At 55.9% G+C, this 17,224-nt stretch overlaps 1 protein-coding gene and 1 long non-coding RNA gene across 4 annotated transcripts; both read left to right on the top strand.

Annotated features, from left to right (window-relative positions):
* The first annotated feature begins 8,242 nt into the window (after positions 1–8,242).
* LOC140265341 (uncharacterized) lies at positions 8,243–11,523 on the top strand. Of its 3 annotated transcripts, XR_011906250.1 has the most exons (4): positions 8,243–9,346; positions 9,502–9,551; positions 9,975–10,015; positions 10,280–11,523. It is a non-coding gene; the product is annotated as an uncharacterized lncRNA (long non-coding RNA). The 3 variants fall into 3 exon arrangements; XR_011906248.1 differs by having other exon boundaries at positions 9,975–11,523; XR_011906249.1 differs by having other exon boundaries at positions 8,243–9,551.
* A 428-nt stretch (positions 11,524–11,951) lies between these two features.
* Positions 11,952–13,839, top strand: LOC140265328 (SUN domain-containing protein 3-like). Its single transcript, XM_072361250.1, has 3 exons — positions 11,952–12,377; positions 13,136–13,222; positions 13,732–13,839. The coding sequence occupies exons 1-3, from the start codon at positions 12,186–12,188 to the stop codon at positions 13,837–13,839; spliced, it is 387 nt and encodes a 128-aa protein (XP_072217351.1). The 5' UTR covers positions 11,952–12,185.
* The last annotated feature ends 3,385 nt before the right edge of the window (positions 13,840–17,224 follow it).

Raw genomic sequence — 17,224 nt, 5'->3', positions numbered from 1 at the left:
CAGTGAAGCAAGAAGCAGAGGCTCTGTTGGAATTTAGAATAAAGGGGGGCTGAAGGGGGATAGTTAAATTTAGTTTGTAGGTGGGAAAAGGAACGATCTAGTTAGTTAGAATAACAAGGAATGGAGACAGTGCCTCTGGGGGAGGAATTTCCTCTACCCACCCACCTCAGTTTCCACTCTTGGAGTTGAAAGCCATTCCCACTCGTCTTATCGCTGTCTGCCAATGCCAAGTGACATGCAAGGTCTGGAAGTGGGTCAGGTAATGACACGACAACAGCACACGGACAACTGTGCTATAATTGTCAGTTTATTGGTAAATAAATTAGTGTGGAGCCTGGAAAACTCTGGTTGATGACAGCAGTGGTTCTGTGGATGTCAGATGGTGCCCCAAACCAACTCATTGGGGTGCTCCCACCTCCTGATGGATGGTGGAGAGGAGCGAGAGGGCAGAGGTGGTGCTGGGGAGGGCTGGGGGCTGCCGGGCCTGAACTGTTTCCCCCTGGCAGTGGTTTTCCAGGTGTCTGATGCCCCTAAGCTGACACGGTGGGGGGGCCGCTCCTACCTCCTAAAGGATGGTGGTAGGGGAGGGTGAGGGCTGTGGGGGGGCTGGGGGTGACCAGGCCTGTCGTGCTGGAGGGGCTGCTGCCATCTCTTGAATGATGGTGTAGGGAAGTGTGGAGGTGTTGCTGGGGGGGCTGGGGGCTGCTGGGTCTGGTCTGTTTCCCCCTGGCAGTGGTTCTCCATGTGTCTGATGATGATCCTGAGCTGACACCCTGGGGGGGCTGCTCCCACCTCCTAAAGGTAATGGTGGAGAGGAGCGGGAGGGCAGTGGGGGTGACTGAGGGGGCCACTCCTATCCCCTGAAGGATCATGGAGGGGAATGGGAGGGTGGTGACGGTGCCTGGGGAGGTGGGGGGCTGCTGGGCTGGTTGTGCTTCCCCCAGGCAGTGGTTGTCGGTCTCTTGGACAGTTTCCCCACGTCTGCACTCTGCGTCCCCTGATGGATGGTGGGGGGGAGGAAGAGGGCAGAGGTGGTGCTGGGGGCTGGGGGCTGCCGGGCCTCTCAGTCTTCCCCAAGGCAGCAGTTGTCCGGGTGCTGGGTGATGCTCCGGAGCTGACACCCTGAGCGGACCGCTCCCGCCCCCTGGAGGATGGCGGTGGGGGCGGGGGGGTCGGCGTTGCTGCCCGGTGGGGCCGGGGGCTGCTGGGCCTGTCGCTCATCTGCCAGTTCGCCGTTGTTTCAGTGCTGGCCGATGAGCGCAAGCCTCCACCCCGGGTGGGTTCTTTCTGTCCCCCGAAGGATGGTGGTGGGGGATGGGGGGGGTGGCGTTGATGCCCGTTGGGACCAGGGGCTGCTGGGCTTGTCAGAGATCCCCCGCTAGGAAGCTTGATCGTGAGCTGTAGATGCTGGTGTCATCCTGGGCCCATTTTTTAGCTTCAGCGAGGCGCCTGCAAAGAGAGGAACGTGCTGAGGGCACAGGAGAGCCCCAGCTCTGCTTTTTCCCAGCACATGGCAAAGAGCCACCCTCAGCTCCCAGCCTGTCTCTGGCCCAGCAGTAAGAATGGGCTGAAGCCAGTGACAGCATCAGACCATGTTAGCCAACTACAACTGGTCTCTTTACGCTGCTTTAACTAGAAACGCCTCCTGGCCCACAGCAGCCCTACAGGAAAGAGTTGGGCAGGATGGGGGTAAACAACAACTCACTGCTTTCTCTTCCTGCACCAGCAAATAAGGCAGCACAGAATTATCACCAGCAGTAGGGAACCCGAGGCAGCTCCAGCAAGTATCAGGTACTTCTTCCATTCAGCTTTAACTTGCTCGGCGTTTGCACGTCCTGCACCAGCCACACCTGGAGGAACAACGTGGTCATTGCTGTGTCTTGTGCCCTAATGGCAATCTCAAGGAGGTCTGACATTGCTACACAATCCTTTTCCATTTTGTTGGCCTCCTGGAACAAGTGCAAATCCTCAGGCTGCAATGCCTCCCTGATTCCAGGGGAAGCAAAGGGAGCTCCCAAAGGCACCGCGCATCCAGGCGCTCTGGAGCCTCTGTTTTGCCTCTCAGCTTTGGGTACGCTCCGGCTCTGCCACATTTGCTCCTTCTTCATCACGCTCTAAGATGTCTTCTGCACTGACCTTCCCTCGCCTTGTGAGGCTGGGTAGTGCTGCCGCAGGCAGGCACACCGTGACCCTTTGGGACACCTTGTTTGACTAACCAAAACTCATTAGAGCAGAAGGAGAGTGTGTGCATCTGTTTAATCAGTTGCTGCTATGAGTGACGTGGACAAGAACCACTGTCGTGTTGTGCAGGGCGTGCTGCCCTGAGCTCTGCCCTCCCACTCAGACCCCACTCCTCGGGGGCAGAGTCAGGGCCCCTCAGCAGCACCTAAACCTGTTTCTCCCCTTTTCCTTCCCTCCAGCATGGGCACAACTTGCACGCTCCTAGTTTTCAGGATGTTTCTCCTGCTTATGAACTCATTGCTCACCTGGATACCTCACAAAATAATAGATCCCCTTGCGGTGGGCTTCCCCGGGCTCTGACAGGGCTGTGAAGAATGAGAGAAAGGCAAAGTCTCAGCACGGTGCAGGCACAGAGGAGGCAGAAGGACAAGGACGCTCCCTCTATGCCACTGCGCCATCTGTGAGTCAGCGCATCTCTCTGGCCTCAGTTTGCAGGAGGGACCCCGCTCCGGGCTGCTGGTGTGCCTGGAGCCTCAAGGGAGGCACAGCAAGCTCTGGAATGCAGGGACCGTGTGAGGGAGGTAAATTGAAGGCTCCTATTCCCTCTCATCTCTGCTGAATGTGGTTTTGGTGGCCTTGTTCCCAAAAGGACAGAATTCCTAAGTCCCTGGGAACTGGGTGCAGTGGGAGGGGAGCAGCCTCTAAGCATGGCCACGGAGCTCTACCTGTGGCCCTTACCTGGAGTACCAGCTGCATGCGTGGCCTCTCTTTCTCCCAGAGGGACGGGCAGTGTGCGACGGCTGCCTTGCTGCAATGCGTCCCTGTCAGCAGGCTCTCCGTCAGTCCCTTTAGAAAGGAGGTAAGAGAGTAGGGCTGTAAGTAACTGCCATTTTAGACACGGGGGCAGCAGCACAGCAAGGCTCTGATCCGTCCTTTCCCGCTGTGCACGCTGCAGTTGCTCCACGTACACATCTAGAAACAGCTTCCCAAGTCTTTCAGTGGACAGACAGAAATACACCTACCGTATGCTGCCTTCTCCTTCGTGATCTTCTTTAGCATATGGGACAGCTTCTGCGGGTATCTTCCTCTTCCCAACGCCTCTTCTTGTCTCTCAGGACCTGAACAGAAAGGATTGAGATCAATTGCAGACAAACAAGGTATTGAACTGAGTGGTCTTTTCAGCCAAGTCAATGGAGACAGCAGCCACTCCTGGGATGCCTGTGGGGCTCCAGCACAGGAGGCAGCCAAGTGTTTGGCACGGCCTTCCCCGGAGGCACTTCAGCACCCAAAGAATGGGAACTTTCCATTGCACACTGCAACCTGCACAACTGCATCACTGAGGAGCAGATGGTGCCAGGGGGTCGTGCGAGGACAGGGCACGCGCACACGGGTGTGCGTTCTCACTCAGCTGCAGACATGCCTGGCTGACATGAGGGCTGTGAGCTGGTATCTCTCAAAGGAAGCAAAAACTCACGGCATACCCTTAGGAGTTGCTGGGGCTTCTGTCCTGGAGCTCAGCAGGGAAGCTGGATCCCATCCGATGCTACCCACACCTGTCAGCAAACACAGACAGAGCAGCTCCTGTCAGATGTGGCCGGATGGTTGTTTAACCTGGAATGGCAGCACTGCTGCACAGCACTCTGCTCTCCCTGCTGCACTGCAGCATCTGGCTCATAGTTGCTGGGTGCCTGCAGAGGCACCGTGCCCGTCCAAAAAGGAACCGTGTGTGGAACTGTCTGGAGAAGAGAAGGGGGTGGAAGGAGAAGGGGAAGATCTAAAGGCCCTTTCCTGTGGGATTGCCCTGAGGCTTATGGACCAGATTACGCTGAGGCTTTGGCAAGGCACTGCTTATAGGCACAGTGATGAGCAACATTCCCATTGTGTGCTGTGATCTCTCTCTTCCTTAGGGACCTGCAGTGACTGGAAGGGGCTCAGGTGAAGATGTGGCACCCAGACCTGGATTGAAAGTTGCAGAGGGGCCAGGTGGGCGGTTGGCTGGCAGTTGGCTGGTACTCAGCAGCTTTGCAGATACTCTCTCCAGGCCACGTGAAACAATCCACTGCACATTGGGGCCTGGTTTTTCTGCAGTGACCTGCAAGGACTGGCGGCAGGTTGGGGAATGATATGGCCCAAACAGCAAAGGCAAAGGTTCTCTCCTCCAAAGAGTGGCAAGGGCTGCCTTCCCACTGCAATGTGACAACTCTCCAAGTAAAGAACTACTCACAGCTGATCTGTGTACGGCCTTTAAGGCACAGAGAGACTTGAAAGACCTTTGGAGGTTCTTAAGTACCTGAATAAACTATTAGAGAGCTCATTTTGCTGCCTTCAAGGAAACAGACACAACTTACCTCTGGGTTTCCCCTGAGGCACAAGGTCAGTATCCACCAAAACATCTGGATAAGGAACTCCAACATCATCACCTAAAATCAAGAACAGATGAGAGATGTTCCCACTGCATGTTGCGCCTCCTCCCTTAGTGACTGGGGACTGGTCAGGTAATGGGATGGGAGACTCAGGCCGTGATTGCCAAAGCTACAGAATGACCGTGGTGACCTGCAGCCTGGCACTCAGCAGCTTTTCAGATGCCCTCTCCAGGCCACTTGCAACACACCTCTGGGACCGCACGGAAGGGTATACAGCCCGTCAGGGCTTTCTTACTGGGAGATCCCTGATGGATCTCCCACTAAAGCACCAGAGGAAACGATGCCTGTTTCTTCCTCTGGGCTCCAGCTGGGTGTCTCTGTTGGGAACTGGGATTTGCCTGTGGGGAGCACCAGGAAGCTGGAGCAGAAATGCTCACGCTTTTCCCAGCACGCTTCTTCTGAGCTCTCCCATAGGGCATCTCCAGGGTGAAGGCCGGGCTCAGACAGCCCTGGGGGGAGCGGTGCTTCCACAACCTACATCCTGCTCCTGGGGTGCTGCTGGCCCCCTACCCAACAAACTCCTGTGGAAAGGCAGCCCCAGGGCAGTGTGGCACGGGGCCACAGGGACAACAGCCTGGACCTCTGGCCTGTGGTGCCGCTTGGTCCCATCTCTGCCCACCCACCTGCTGCTGGAGCTCGCCACGGTGCAGCACAAGTCTCATGGGAACACATGGCCATCAGAAGGAGGAGGAGAGCAAGGCGGGCGGGGGACACGGCCCCCCACACCTGTGCCATGCTGCCACCACCACCGCTGTAGCCACAGCAAGTGCCGGGGCCAGCACGGAACACCTGGGGTACACACACTGAGCACTGTGACCTCATCGAGCACGGCAGGCGTTGTGACCTCACGTCCCCCCCAGGATGCAGATCTGTTCTGCTGCCAGGGCCAGGTTCCCCCTGGGCTTGTGTGCGCTGTCGTGGTGGGTGAGGACTGGCACTCATCTAACGCAGCAGGAGGCCACAGCTGAGGTTTCCACATTTACAGCATGGAAACAGAATCGTGGAAAGGCTTGTGTTGGGAAGGGATGCTGGAGACCCAGAGATGCTGTCAAAGGATAAAGCAAATCACTGTAATGTTGCTTTTATTGCTTCATACAGGTCCAGAGATTTACTTTTGACTTTCAGTGGCACCAAAGAAGCCGTTTCTTCAGTGACGCTGTATTTGTTATCACAACCTCTGACAGTAATGGCAGATCGAGCTGTATCTGTAGCACCAACAGTTCCATTGATTGCCAGAGCATTCTGATGGGTTGACAGAGAGATTTTCCTATTTCTTCAGTCCGCCTGGCTCTAGTTTGTTGTAAATTTTAGAAAAACCCATTTGTTTTTTCACGACAAATGATATCTGCCATGCCGATTCTGGTCAAAATAGATCATAAGCTCAATTTCAGAGTGAGAGTGTGTCACAATTTCTGTTAGAATATGTCATTAGCTCTATTTTGGAGTGTGAGAACATCATAGATTGGGCCAAAATAGGGGCATAGCTCCAACTTCTGAGAGTGAGAACTTCACAACTCGTGTCAAAATATGCGATAAATCCAATTTTGGAGTGTGTGAAGGCCGCAATGTGGGTCAAAATATGTCAGAAACCAAATTTTGGAGTTTGACAAGGCCATCATTTGGGTCAAGATTTGTCAGTGATTCGATTTCAGAGACTGCGAACAGGGGGACAATCACTGCCCCGTTCCTGCTGGCAACACTGTTTCTGATAACAGCCGGGATGCCGTTGGCCTTCTTGGCCTGCTGGGCACACCGCTGGCTCCTGTTCCTCTGAGCATCGACCAGTGCCCCCAGGTCCAGTTCCTCTACGCAGCCTTCTATCCACTCTGCCCCACGCCTGGAGCTTTGCCTGGGGTTGCTGTGGCCAAAGGGCAGGACCCGGCTCTTGGTCTTGTTAAATCTCATCCCATTGGCTTCAGCCCAGCCATCCAGCCCGTCCAGATCCTTATGTGCTTACCATGGTGGAGGCGACCGCTGGGTGGCTTGAAACATACGCAGTACCCCATGCTACCCTCTAAACACCATATTAGGTCTCAAGAAACAAGTCCTGTGTGACATGGCACTCCAGAAAGAACCGAGTCAGAAAATGGGGCTCATTTCAACATTGTCCTTGTAAATACTTGGGCCAAAGATCATGGCAAGCAGTGGATTTATCACGTCCCCTACCTGGCACCAGCTTCTGGTGAAACCGAACGCCAAAATGGGTTGTTAAAAACCATGTTGAAAGCAATGGGTGGTGGAACATTGAAGCACTGGGAGAAGCATTGGGCAGAAGCTACTTGGTTGGTCAATCCAAGAGGATCTGTCAATCATGATGGTCCTAGCCAATCCAGCCCCCTTCATACTTCAGAGGGAGATGAGGTCCCTGCAGGGCATGTAAAGAACATGCTGGGAAAAGCAGTTTGGGTCTTACCAACTTCTGGAAGGGCAAACCTCTCCGTGGAACTGTTTTTGCTCAGGGAGCTGGGTGCACTTGTTGGGCAATGGAGAAAAATGGATGGCTGAAAAATGTGCACCAGAAGGGAATTTGATGTTGGGGGAGGGCAGTCAGTAATTCCATGCACTCGTATAGGTTTGTGTGTGCGTGTGTTTAATGCTTGTGAATGACTGTTTCTTGTTTGTGTGTATTAAACACGCTGCAGTGATGTGGAACAAGGGCTGGAATGTCACTGATGATTGTTGGTTATCGGTACCCCACACCACAGCACCATGTAGTGCACTGGGAGCTAAAGAGTTCATCCTGCGGGCACTGGAGAAGACAGACTCCTGCATTCCCCAGCAGGCTGCTGGCTGTGCTGTTCTCAGTCCTGCTTAGGGGCAATAATACATGTAAACCTCAGTAGCTCATCTGACATCCCTTTTCCTTCCGCTCTCTTCCCTGCTGCTCCACCTGACAGCGCGTCTCCCCTCGGCGTTACAGTGAGGCCTTTCCACCTCTTGGACACTCTCATTCTATTGGATTGATCAGCTTCAATCCTCACTCTATGGTATTACAGTGTGTTACCGTGCATTCCCATACCATAGTTAGTAAATTACTTTCTTTCTCCTCAGATCGTTGCTGCTGTTTTTCGTTGTTTTGGTGTCCCTGGATTCCCCTTTCCGGAGGCATGGATTCACAAATCCCTCTGCATTGTTGCTCACGGAACCGGGCCGAACCAGCCTGTAACCCACTGACAGCTCCCCTCCCATCAGTGGTGAAGATGGCGCTTTGTGGCCTTGTTCCCACCAGGGGTGGTTTGTTCTACGATGCCGTGTGTCCCCTTGGGCCAACATTACCCCTTTGGCACTGAAATCCAAGCCCATTCCTCTCCATCTCTATTCCCAAGGGATCCTCCTTCCCCACCCTCTCCCCAGTGCCAGATTTTGTCTCCAACCCCCAAAATTGGCATTTCCAGGTTCCAAATTCATCCACCCTTTCACAGCAACACCATGGAAGGCACCGCTGGAGCTGGGAACTCCTCCCCAGCCAAGCTGTCATGGATTTGTACCTTTTGCTATGGTATCCCACCTCATCACATCCTGTGGAGCTCAGAGAAGAACTACATGGACCAGAGGAACTCGGGTTCAATTAGATTGTATTATATTGTGTAATCTTGCATCCCAACATCGTAGTTAGTAAAGTAAGTCTTTCTCCTTAGATAGTTGCCGCTGCTCTGTTTGTTTCCTTAGCCCAGCTCCCATCTCACTACCCCTTTCCATTCCCATTTTGAGGGGCCAGGGAGCCCAAAGGCCTACTACCCCCCTGTCATGGACATAGACTGATCCAGATAACTATGTGACGAAGTTGGGCAGTGACAGGACAAGGGAGAATGGTTTTAAACTGAGACAGGGGAGGTTTAGGATGGATATCTGGAGGAGGTTTTTCCCCCAGAGGGTGGTGACGCACTGGAACAGGTTGCCCAAGGAGGCTGTGGATGTCCCATCCCTGCAGGCATTCAAGGCCAGGCTGGATATGGCTCTGGGCAGCCTGGGCTGCTGGTTGGTGACCCTGCACATAGCAGGGGGTTGGAACTGGATGATCATTATGTTCCTTTTCAACCCAGGCCATTCTATGAGTCTGTGACTCTCACAGCCCCCACCAGAAGCACACAGCCTGTCCATGCCCAGGATGGGAGTAGCTGTGCAATGGCACAGACATCTTTACCAGGGCATCCAAAGTTGCTCCTCTGAGCTATTCCTGGGTATTCCAGCCTTGGGCTGGGGGCAAACCCACGGGGTCTGTCCCTCCTGGGCACACCCTGTGAGCTCATAGAAGGCGTCACTCGGCCTTGGCAGCTGTCAGCCATTATGACATCGGAACCTGCCGTCCTACTGAGCCACGCTGCAGAGCTGTGCAGCACTGCAGTCCCGTGAGGAGTGCAGAGCAGGCGAGTGGAGAAGAGGTGCTTGTGTCCTGGGAGGAGAGCAAGCCATTCTCTGTGTCTGTTAGAGGAGTGAAGGTGCCAAAATGCCAGCCCAGCTGGGCAGGTGGGTGCAGCAGGGCCCAGAATGTGGGGAGGGGAAGCCCTGTGCTGTGTGTTAGTGCTGTGGCACTAACCAGCTCTTGCTAAAGGGCCCCCCCTGGACTCACATCTCTGCTGGGCAGAGGAACCCATGGCAGCCGTCTGCTAAAGGGATCCCAGGAGACCGTGTGTGTCCCTGTGCAGGGCCGTGATAACCACCATCTGATCTCTCCCTTAGGCAATGTGTTGCCCAAGAGAGGGGAAGGAGGACTCCCGTCCTGCCTCTAGCGGTCCTTTCCGGTGAGTGTTTCCCACCCAAAGCCATCCCAGCACAGACGGGGAGCGGGACTGTCCCACATGGCGTGTCCTCGCTGGGTTGGGAGGAGGGAAATGGGCTGCAGGGCTCAGAGCAGCCTGGCAAACTCATGGTCTCTCCTGACCGATGTCCCCCACAGCTGGAGCCTTCCTTTGGATACTGTATGCTTGGAGCAATAACGCCCTGCAGGTCAGTGCTACGCTGTGCGGCAGAGACCAAAGCTCTGCCCTTCTGCCTCCGTGGGGACAGTTTGGCCATGGGCTGCTGAGACGGAGCCAGGCTGGGGGCTGCCTTGGCAGCAGGGCGGGCTTTGGGGTGGCAGCATCTTCCCAGCGCCCAGCACAGAGCTCGGGCTGAAGGCAACAGCGCATGGGAAGAAGGAGCCTTTGGGCCATCTGTGGCACTGGGGAGTCTGGAGGGGATGGGAAAGCAAAGGGAGAAGCAGCAGATGCTCTGCAGCAATGGAGGGCTGAAGAGCCCAACATTGGGCAGCGGTCCTCTGCAAAGTGCTGGGAAGCAGCCGGAAATTCTGCCATCGTTTCCCTGGGAAGCTCCTTTGGAAGCTCCTTGTGCTCCTGGTGCTTCCTCCCATCCAATGCCTTTCTCTTCCAGGTGGTGTCTGCAGGACCTGGGCAGGAGCTCCTGTCTATGGGGTAAGGACACTTCCTTGCCACTCACCTGGCTCTGTAGGGTGGCCTCAGCTGGCTGTGTGCTCTATGCACGCCTTCGCCTCGTGCCCAGGGCTCCAGCCTTTCCCATCTGTACGGTGAAGGCAGCCCTTGGCAAAGCCAAGGAACTAAAAGGGCTGGGGGATAAGGAAGGGCACAACCCATTGGAATCCTTCAACTCGTGGCACTGGAACATGGACCTGCGGGGTGGACATGGCTGAACAAGACTTGCTTTGCCTTTGCCTTCAGGAACCCACTGGTTCAGCTGTCGGCCAGGAAGGAGCTCATTGCTGAGTCACTCTCTGATGTCCTGGAAGAGAACGGGATCCACGGACTCAAGAGAGAGGTAATGGCACTGCTGCCTCCTCTTTCCTTTCAGCCTTTTACAAGGACAGCTCTGTGCTCTGGCTGCCTGCCCCACACCTGGCTATGGGGCTCAGCCTCCCCAGCATCTTGGAGCTGCTCTGCTCCCCTCCCTGAGAGCTGCTGCTGGTAAAGCTGGGATCAGGGTGCTCTGTGCAGAGCTCTGCATTCCCCCATGGCCGAGCCCCAGGTCAGGGGTTCTATGTGTCTCTATGGCTCCCTATGGAGTCTTCATAGGGTCCCCATGGGTCTTTATGGGATATGTATGTATTCTCTATGGGTCTCTACGTGTCTCTGTGGGTCTCGATGTGTCTCTGTGGGTCTCGACGGCTCCCTATGGGGTCTGTATGGATCTCGATGTCCCCCTATGGGTTTCTGTAGGTCTCTATGTGTCTCCATGGGTCCCTATGTGAATTCATAGGGCCCCTATGGGTCTTTATGGGGTCTCTGGGTCTCTATGCGTTTCTATGGGGCTGAGCCGGGCACCTGCTGGGCTTGGCTTGGAGGCTGGACGTGGCCCCTTCCAAGAGACTTGTGTGTCAGGTTCTAAGCTGGAAGGGCCATTCTGCAGGCCAGCTGCAACTGCAGCTCTGCAGGGCCTGGCTGGCTCAGGGCACGATCTGACTGCTTGTCCAGGCTGTTGTGCAGCGGACACAAGTCTGGCAACAAGGGGATCAGGCAGAGCCCAAAGTCCATCTTTGCTGTGTCTCTGGAGTGCAGTGGCTCATCAGGGCACACCTGGAAAGACACGGAGCCTTCCCTTAGCTCTTGGGTAGGACTCCCTGCTCACACCCACCTCCTGTCTTTGTGCTCACTGCTGTCTCTCCATTCCCTGTTTGTTGCCAGGAAATTCTTCAGCTGACACGGCAGGTGATTGAGACAGCCATGGAAAAGAGCAACTGGATGCCCAACTGGGCTCTGAAATCCTTGGGTATGTAGACAGCTTCTCTACCCTACCAATTGCTTTGATACCAATCAGTGCTTCAGGCCAGGACTCAGCAGTTCCCATACACACAGCGGGAGGGATTCTGCACCCCAGAGCCCCGCCAAGAGCTTTGGGCAATGAGCATTCAGTCCTTCAGCTCGTCTCTGGGCAGTCCCAGTGCACGTCTGTCCATCTTTATTTCAGGTGCCACTGTTGATGCGGAGAGGACAACCAAGAGTTATGGTGGGAAAGGCTGGCTTTCTCCCCTCTTTTCCTCCACGAAGCCCCCAGAGACCCTCTTGCAGGTAAGGCAGGAGAAGTGGTGACTGTGGGCTTCCCCCCCTTGCTTCCCCCCGCTCTTCCCACAGACACCCCATAGAGCCCCATAAGGGCCCCCCTCCGTCCCCCAGTTCTTCCTTCCCCCAGTCCTTCCTTCCCCCAATCCTTCCCCCCCAGTCCCCCGCTTCCTCCCACCATCCTCCCACCATCCTCCCCCCTTCCTTCCCCCAGTCCTTCCCCCCTTCCTTTTCCCCCCATCCTTTCCCCATTCTCCCTCCCCATCCTCCCCCCAGTCCTTTCCCCCTCCATCCTCACCCCATTCTGGCTGCACATCACTTTCCTTTGGCCCAGCATTGCTGCTCAGCCCACACTCTTCCCATCACTGACATCAGTGTTGGGAGGGTGCTGGGCTGACAGATGCTGGGGAGGGCTGCCCTGCCACCTCTGTGCAAGCAGAGAAAGGCAACTGAGCCCAGAGCTGTTGTCCAACCCTTTGCATCTTGCCCTCCTGTCCCTTGAGTAGCATTCCATGACGGGCAGCCCCATAGCAGACAAGGTCTGTGCTCCTTGCCCACCATCCTTTGCCTGATGGACGCGTCTCTCTCCTTTCAGCCCGATGTTTCTGCTGGCAGCTGCTGGGCTTTCCAAGGCTCTCAGGGCCACGCAGTCATCCAGCTGCCGGAGAACATCTGGCCCACGGCTGTCACCATGTGGCACGTCTCCAAGGCGGTCTCTCCCTCTGGGGATGTCAGCAGCGCCCCCCGAGACTTTGCCATCTTGGTAAGGCTCTGCCTGCTGCTGCTAATGGAGTGTCCCGAGGAAACAGCTTTGCCACTGAGTCCCATAAGAACCCATAGAACCCCTATAGAGCTCATAGAGCCCCATAAGAGCCCATAGAAACCCTATAGAGCCCCAAAGACACCTAAAAGAACATCATAACCACAACATAAGACCCCATAGAGCTGCAGAAGAGCTCATAGGGAACCAAAGAGCCTCATGGTGCCCCATAGAGCCCCATAAGACCCCATAGAACTCCTATAGAGCCCCAGAGACAACAAGCAGAGCACCATAACCACAACAAAAGACCATAGAGAGCCCCCACAGACACCCCATAGAGTCCCATAATGCCTGTAAGACCACATAGAGTCACACAAGGGCTCATAGAGAACCAAAGATCCTCATGGTGCCCCACAGACACCCACCAGAGCCCCGTAACTGCCCCAAAGAGCCTTGTAAGACTCCATAGAGCTGCACAAGAGCTCATAAAGAACCGTAGAGCCTTATGGTGCCCACAGACACCCCATAGAGCCCCATAAGGACCCCACAGACACCTAACAGAGCCCCATAACTGCCACATAGAGCCCTGTAAGACCCCATAGAGCCACACAAGAGCTCACAGAGCACCACAGAGACACACGGTGCCCCACAGACACCCATCAGAGCCCAGCAGAGGGAGGGTTGGAAGGGCTCCCACCTTTGGTGTGTTCTTTATGGCATGGCCTGCCTCAGTGTGACCACCATCATCTCTTGTCTTTCAGGGAGTGGATGAGAACGAAAACGAAACTCTCCTGGGGTCATTCATTTATGACGTGGACGGAGAGATCGCCCAGACCTTCCATGTTCAGGTATGGCAAGTGCAAGGGGGGAGGGCCGGGCTGCCTGCAAGGCACGGGAAGAAAGAGGTTTCCTGCCCACCCTCTGCTTTCCAACATGGCCGACTCCGGCTGGGTCCCTTTTGGAAGCCTTTGGAAGCACTTTGTGTGCTGTGGCTCTTCCCATGCCCATAACGAAGCCTCTCCTCTGCTACTGCTTCACTTATATAGTGAGACCTTGAAAGAAAAGAATCTTATCTTGTTCTAAATGCAGAAACAACATTTGATTCCCACACTGATAAGATGGGTGATAACAAGAGGGGGGGGTCTGCATGCTAAACAACTGTTGAATATGGATCCGAATTCCAGGAAATCATTGACTATCTATTAGGTTTACCTATATCTATGGGGAGAACAGTGGTATCTATGGGGCACTATGAGATCTATGGGAAGCTGTGGGATCTATGGGGTGAACAGTGGGATCTATGGGGCACTACGGGGCTCTGGTCCCATAACGAAGCCTCTCCTCTTTGTATTGGCAGGAGGAGCCCCTTCAAGCCTATCAAAGGATCAAAGTGGAAGTGCAGAGCAACTGGGGGAACATGGAATACACCTGCGTGTACCGGGTGGAAATCCATGGGAACCCCTAAAACCCCCTAAAAAAACCCCTAAAAACCCCTAAAAAACCCCTAACCCCCCTCCCCCCCCAAAAAAAAACAAAAACAAACAAAAAAAACTAATAAACCCTAAAAACCCCTAAACTCTGATGTCTACCAGAGGGTTTTAATTAGGGATTGATCATTCAATGAAGAGATGCTGATAACTTTCTGCCCAGCTCGAGGCTGGTTGGGGGGAGGGAGAAGCTGCGGGGCTGAGTTGGGTGGGTGTTTGGGGGAGGCACTGGGGAGGGGGCCGGGGCTAAGGGGGTGGGGGCTGCGGGCCGCTCTGTGTTGGCCCCATGCCACCTCTGCGGTGCTCAGGGCCTCTGCTTGGTGTGGGGAGCTGCGCTGCATTCCACCCCTCCTTCCCCCCAATCCAGGGTACCTCACTGCCTCCCTTTCCACCCTCCCAACACTTCACCTACAACATCCCCCGCCCCGTCCCTCCTTATCTCTCTCTCTGACCTCCAGGGTCACACTGTCCCCCCTGGTCCCCCTCCCATCTGACCTTCAGAGCCCCCGCACTCCAGTTCCCCTATTCTGATTCCTACAGCCCTCTTGGACTCCCCCCCACCTCAGTTCCCTACCCCCATTCTGACCCCCAGGGTCCCTTCCCCAACCCCACCCCATCCCACCCTTCCTATTCCCCCATTCTGATCCTCTTCCCCCACCAATATCCCCCCCCCAGTCCCCCATTCCAACCCCTAGAGTCCCCTATCCACCTCCCCACCCCCCATGAAACACCCCATTCTGTCCACCAGCTCCTCTGTCCCCCCCAGCAACTCCCCCTATTCTTACCCTAAGGGTCCTTTCACTTCCATCCCATCCCATCCCTTCTATTCCCCTTTATGATCCTTTTACCCCTTCTCATATCCCTCTCAGTTCCCTCATTCTGACCCATAGAGTCCCCTGTTGTCTCCCCAGAATCACCCCAGTGAGTCCCCCTGTCCCTTCCCGAAGGGTCCCTCCCCCATCCCACCCCTCCTATCCCCCATTCTGATCCTCTTCCACTTCCCATGCCCACCCCAACCTCCCATCCACAATCACCAAGGTTGGAGAAGCCCTCCAAGCTCCCCCACCATCTACCCATCACCAATAGCTCTCATTCAACCACAGCCCTCAACGCGGAATCTCCATCCCCACCACCCCCTGTGCAGCCCATTACAGCCCCCAACCACTCTTTAGGAGCAGCACTATTTTCTCACGTCCAGCCTGAATCTCCACTGGCACAACTCAGGGCCGTTCCCTCCCATCCTTTCACTGTTACACGGGAGCACAGGCCGACCCCCAGCTCATCACAACCTCCCTTCAGAACCCATAGAGACACATAGAGACCCATAAGGACACATAGAGACACATAGGGACCCATACAAACCCATTGGGACCCATAGAGAACCCATAGGGAGCCATAAGGACCCATAGAGACCCATAGCCACCCCATAGACCCCATAACCACTTAACCAGTGTTACACGGGACCCCCAGCTCATCACAACCTCCCTTCAGGAGCCTTGAGGTCTCCCCTGTGCTCCTCTTCTCCACGCTGACCCATCCTGGCTCCCCATTAGCCCCATCAGGTTCTCCAGACCCCTCATGGCTGCATCTCAACCTCATTGGGTTGGAAGGGACCTCAAGGATGATGAAGCTCCAACACCCCCATGCCTGGCAGGGCCACCAAACTTCCACTACTGACTAGATCAGGTTGCCCAGGGTCTCACCCAACCTGGCCTTCAACACCTCCAAGGACGGGGCATCCACAGCCTCCATGGACATCCTGTTCCAGGACCTCCCCGCTCTCATAGCAAAGAACTTCCCCCTGACATCCAACCTAAATCTGCCCTCTTTCAACTTAAATCCATTTCCCCTACTCCTGCTATTGTCAGCCCTTTCAAAGAGCTTACTCCCCTCCTGGATATAGGTTCCCTTCAGGTACTTTAGGCTGCAATGAGGTCACCCCCTGGATATAGCATATGGGTTCCCTTCAGGTACTTTAGGCTGCAGTGAGGTCACCCCGCAGCCTTCTCTTCTCCAGGCTGAACAAGCTCAGCTCCCTCTGCCTGTCCTCACAGGGGAGGTGCTCCAGTCCCCTGATCATCTTGGTCGCCCTCCTCTGGACCCTTTCCAACAGCTCCTCTTCTTTCTTGTACTGAGGGCTCCACACCTGGACACAGCACTCCAGATGGGGCCTCACAAGAGCCGAGTCAAGAGGGGGAATCGCTTCCCGGTCCCTGCTGGCCACCCCTCTCCTGATGGAGCCCAGGATCCCATTTGCCTTCCGAGCTGTAGGAGCGCACTGCTGGCCCACGTGACGTGTATCGTCCATCAGGACCCCCAGGTCCTTCTCTGCCGAGCTGCTCTCGAGGATCGATCACTCCGCAGTGAGGACAGCAGAGTCTGTCAAGAGCACCGAGCAGGGAAACGCAGCGCGAGCCATCGATTGCCTGCGGAGATGAGCAGCTGGAGGCATCTCCGGTGCAGAGCTGGATAGCGAGGGTGGCCAGAAAGCCAAGGGAAGGGAGGGGAGGGGGCCGAGGGCGAGCAAGGAAGGAAGGGAAGGGGAAGGAAGGAAAGCGAGAGAAAAGACGCGACATGAGACGTGAATGACGGGGTCCTTTTCCGGCAGCCGCCCACCCCCCAACAGGCCCCGGACCGGCCTGAGCCACGTGACGGGAAGTGCTTGGCGGCGGCGGAGAGCACTTCCGGGCCGTGGCGGCATGGCGGCGTTGCGGGGCCGGTGAGCGGGGCCGGGAGGAGCGGGCTGTGCGCTGCGAACGGGGTCGGGCCTCGGTGCGGGGGCACGGAGGGGCTGCCGGGGGAGGAGCTGGCGGCGCTGGCGGCGTGCGGTGGCAGCGAGTGCGGCGGGGGTCGGGGGGCAGCTTCCTCCCGGGGAAGGCCGTGCGAGGATGGAGCTGTCGGTGCGGCCTTGGGATGCTGCCCGCAGGGAAGCGCAGCGGGCGCTGTGCCGGGTGCCAAGCCGTGGCTCGGCGGCGTGCTTTGCTCGGCCTTGGAAGGCTGAGGTGTAGGCAGCCGGTTTGCGTCGGGTTGAAGGGGCCGGCGCTGCCCTGAAGGGAAGCGAGAGAAGCGGGCAAAGGGAGGGTGAGTGTCGGGATCCGAGGAGGGCGGTTTGTGTTTGCGTCGCGTGCAGAAGGCCGTTCTCTTCTGGTTTTGAAGAAGCCGGGGAGAGCTCAGGCTCCAGCTTAAGCAATGTTCTGTTGTCACACTCTGGGTCCTGTGTTACGCTCTAAAGGAGAGTTTCATCTCTCCTTTACATTCCAGTTCTCTGGATGGGTTAGGCTTGAATTCAGCATCATATCTGCTTCTCCCTGGGTTCAGGTTCTTCAGGTCTCCTGCCTGCTTTTCTCCCTTTTATGAATGGAG

This window comes from Excalfactoria chinensis, unplaced genomic scaffold (genome assembly GCF_039878825.1).
Source record: "Excalfactoria chinensis isolate bCotChi1 unplaced genomic scaffold, bCotChi1.hap2 Scaffold_84, whole genome shotgun sequence".
In the NCBI taxonomy this organism is placed as follows: domain Eukaryota; kingdom Metazoa; phylum Chordata; class Aves; order Galliformes; family Phasianidae; genus Excalfactoria; species Excalfactoria chinensis.
Note: the sequence above shows the minus strand (reverse complement) of the source record. Positions and strands in the feature narration are given on the sequence as shown.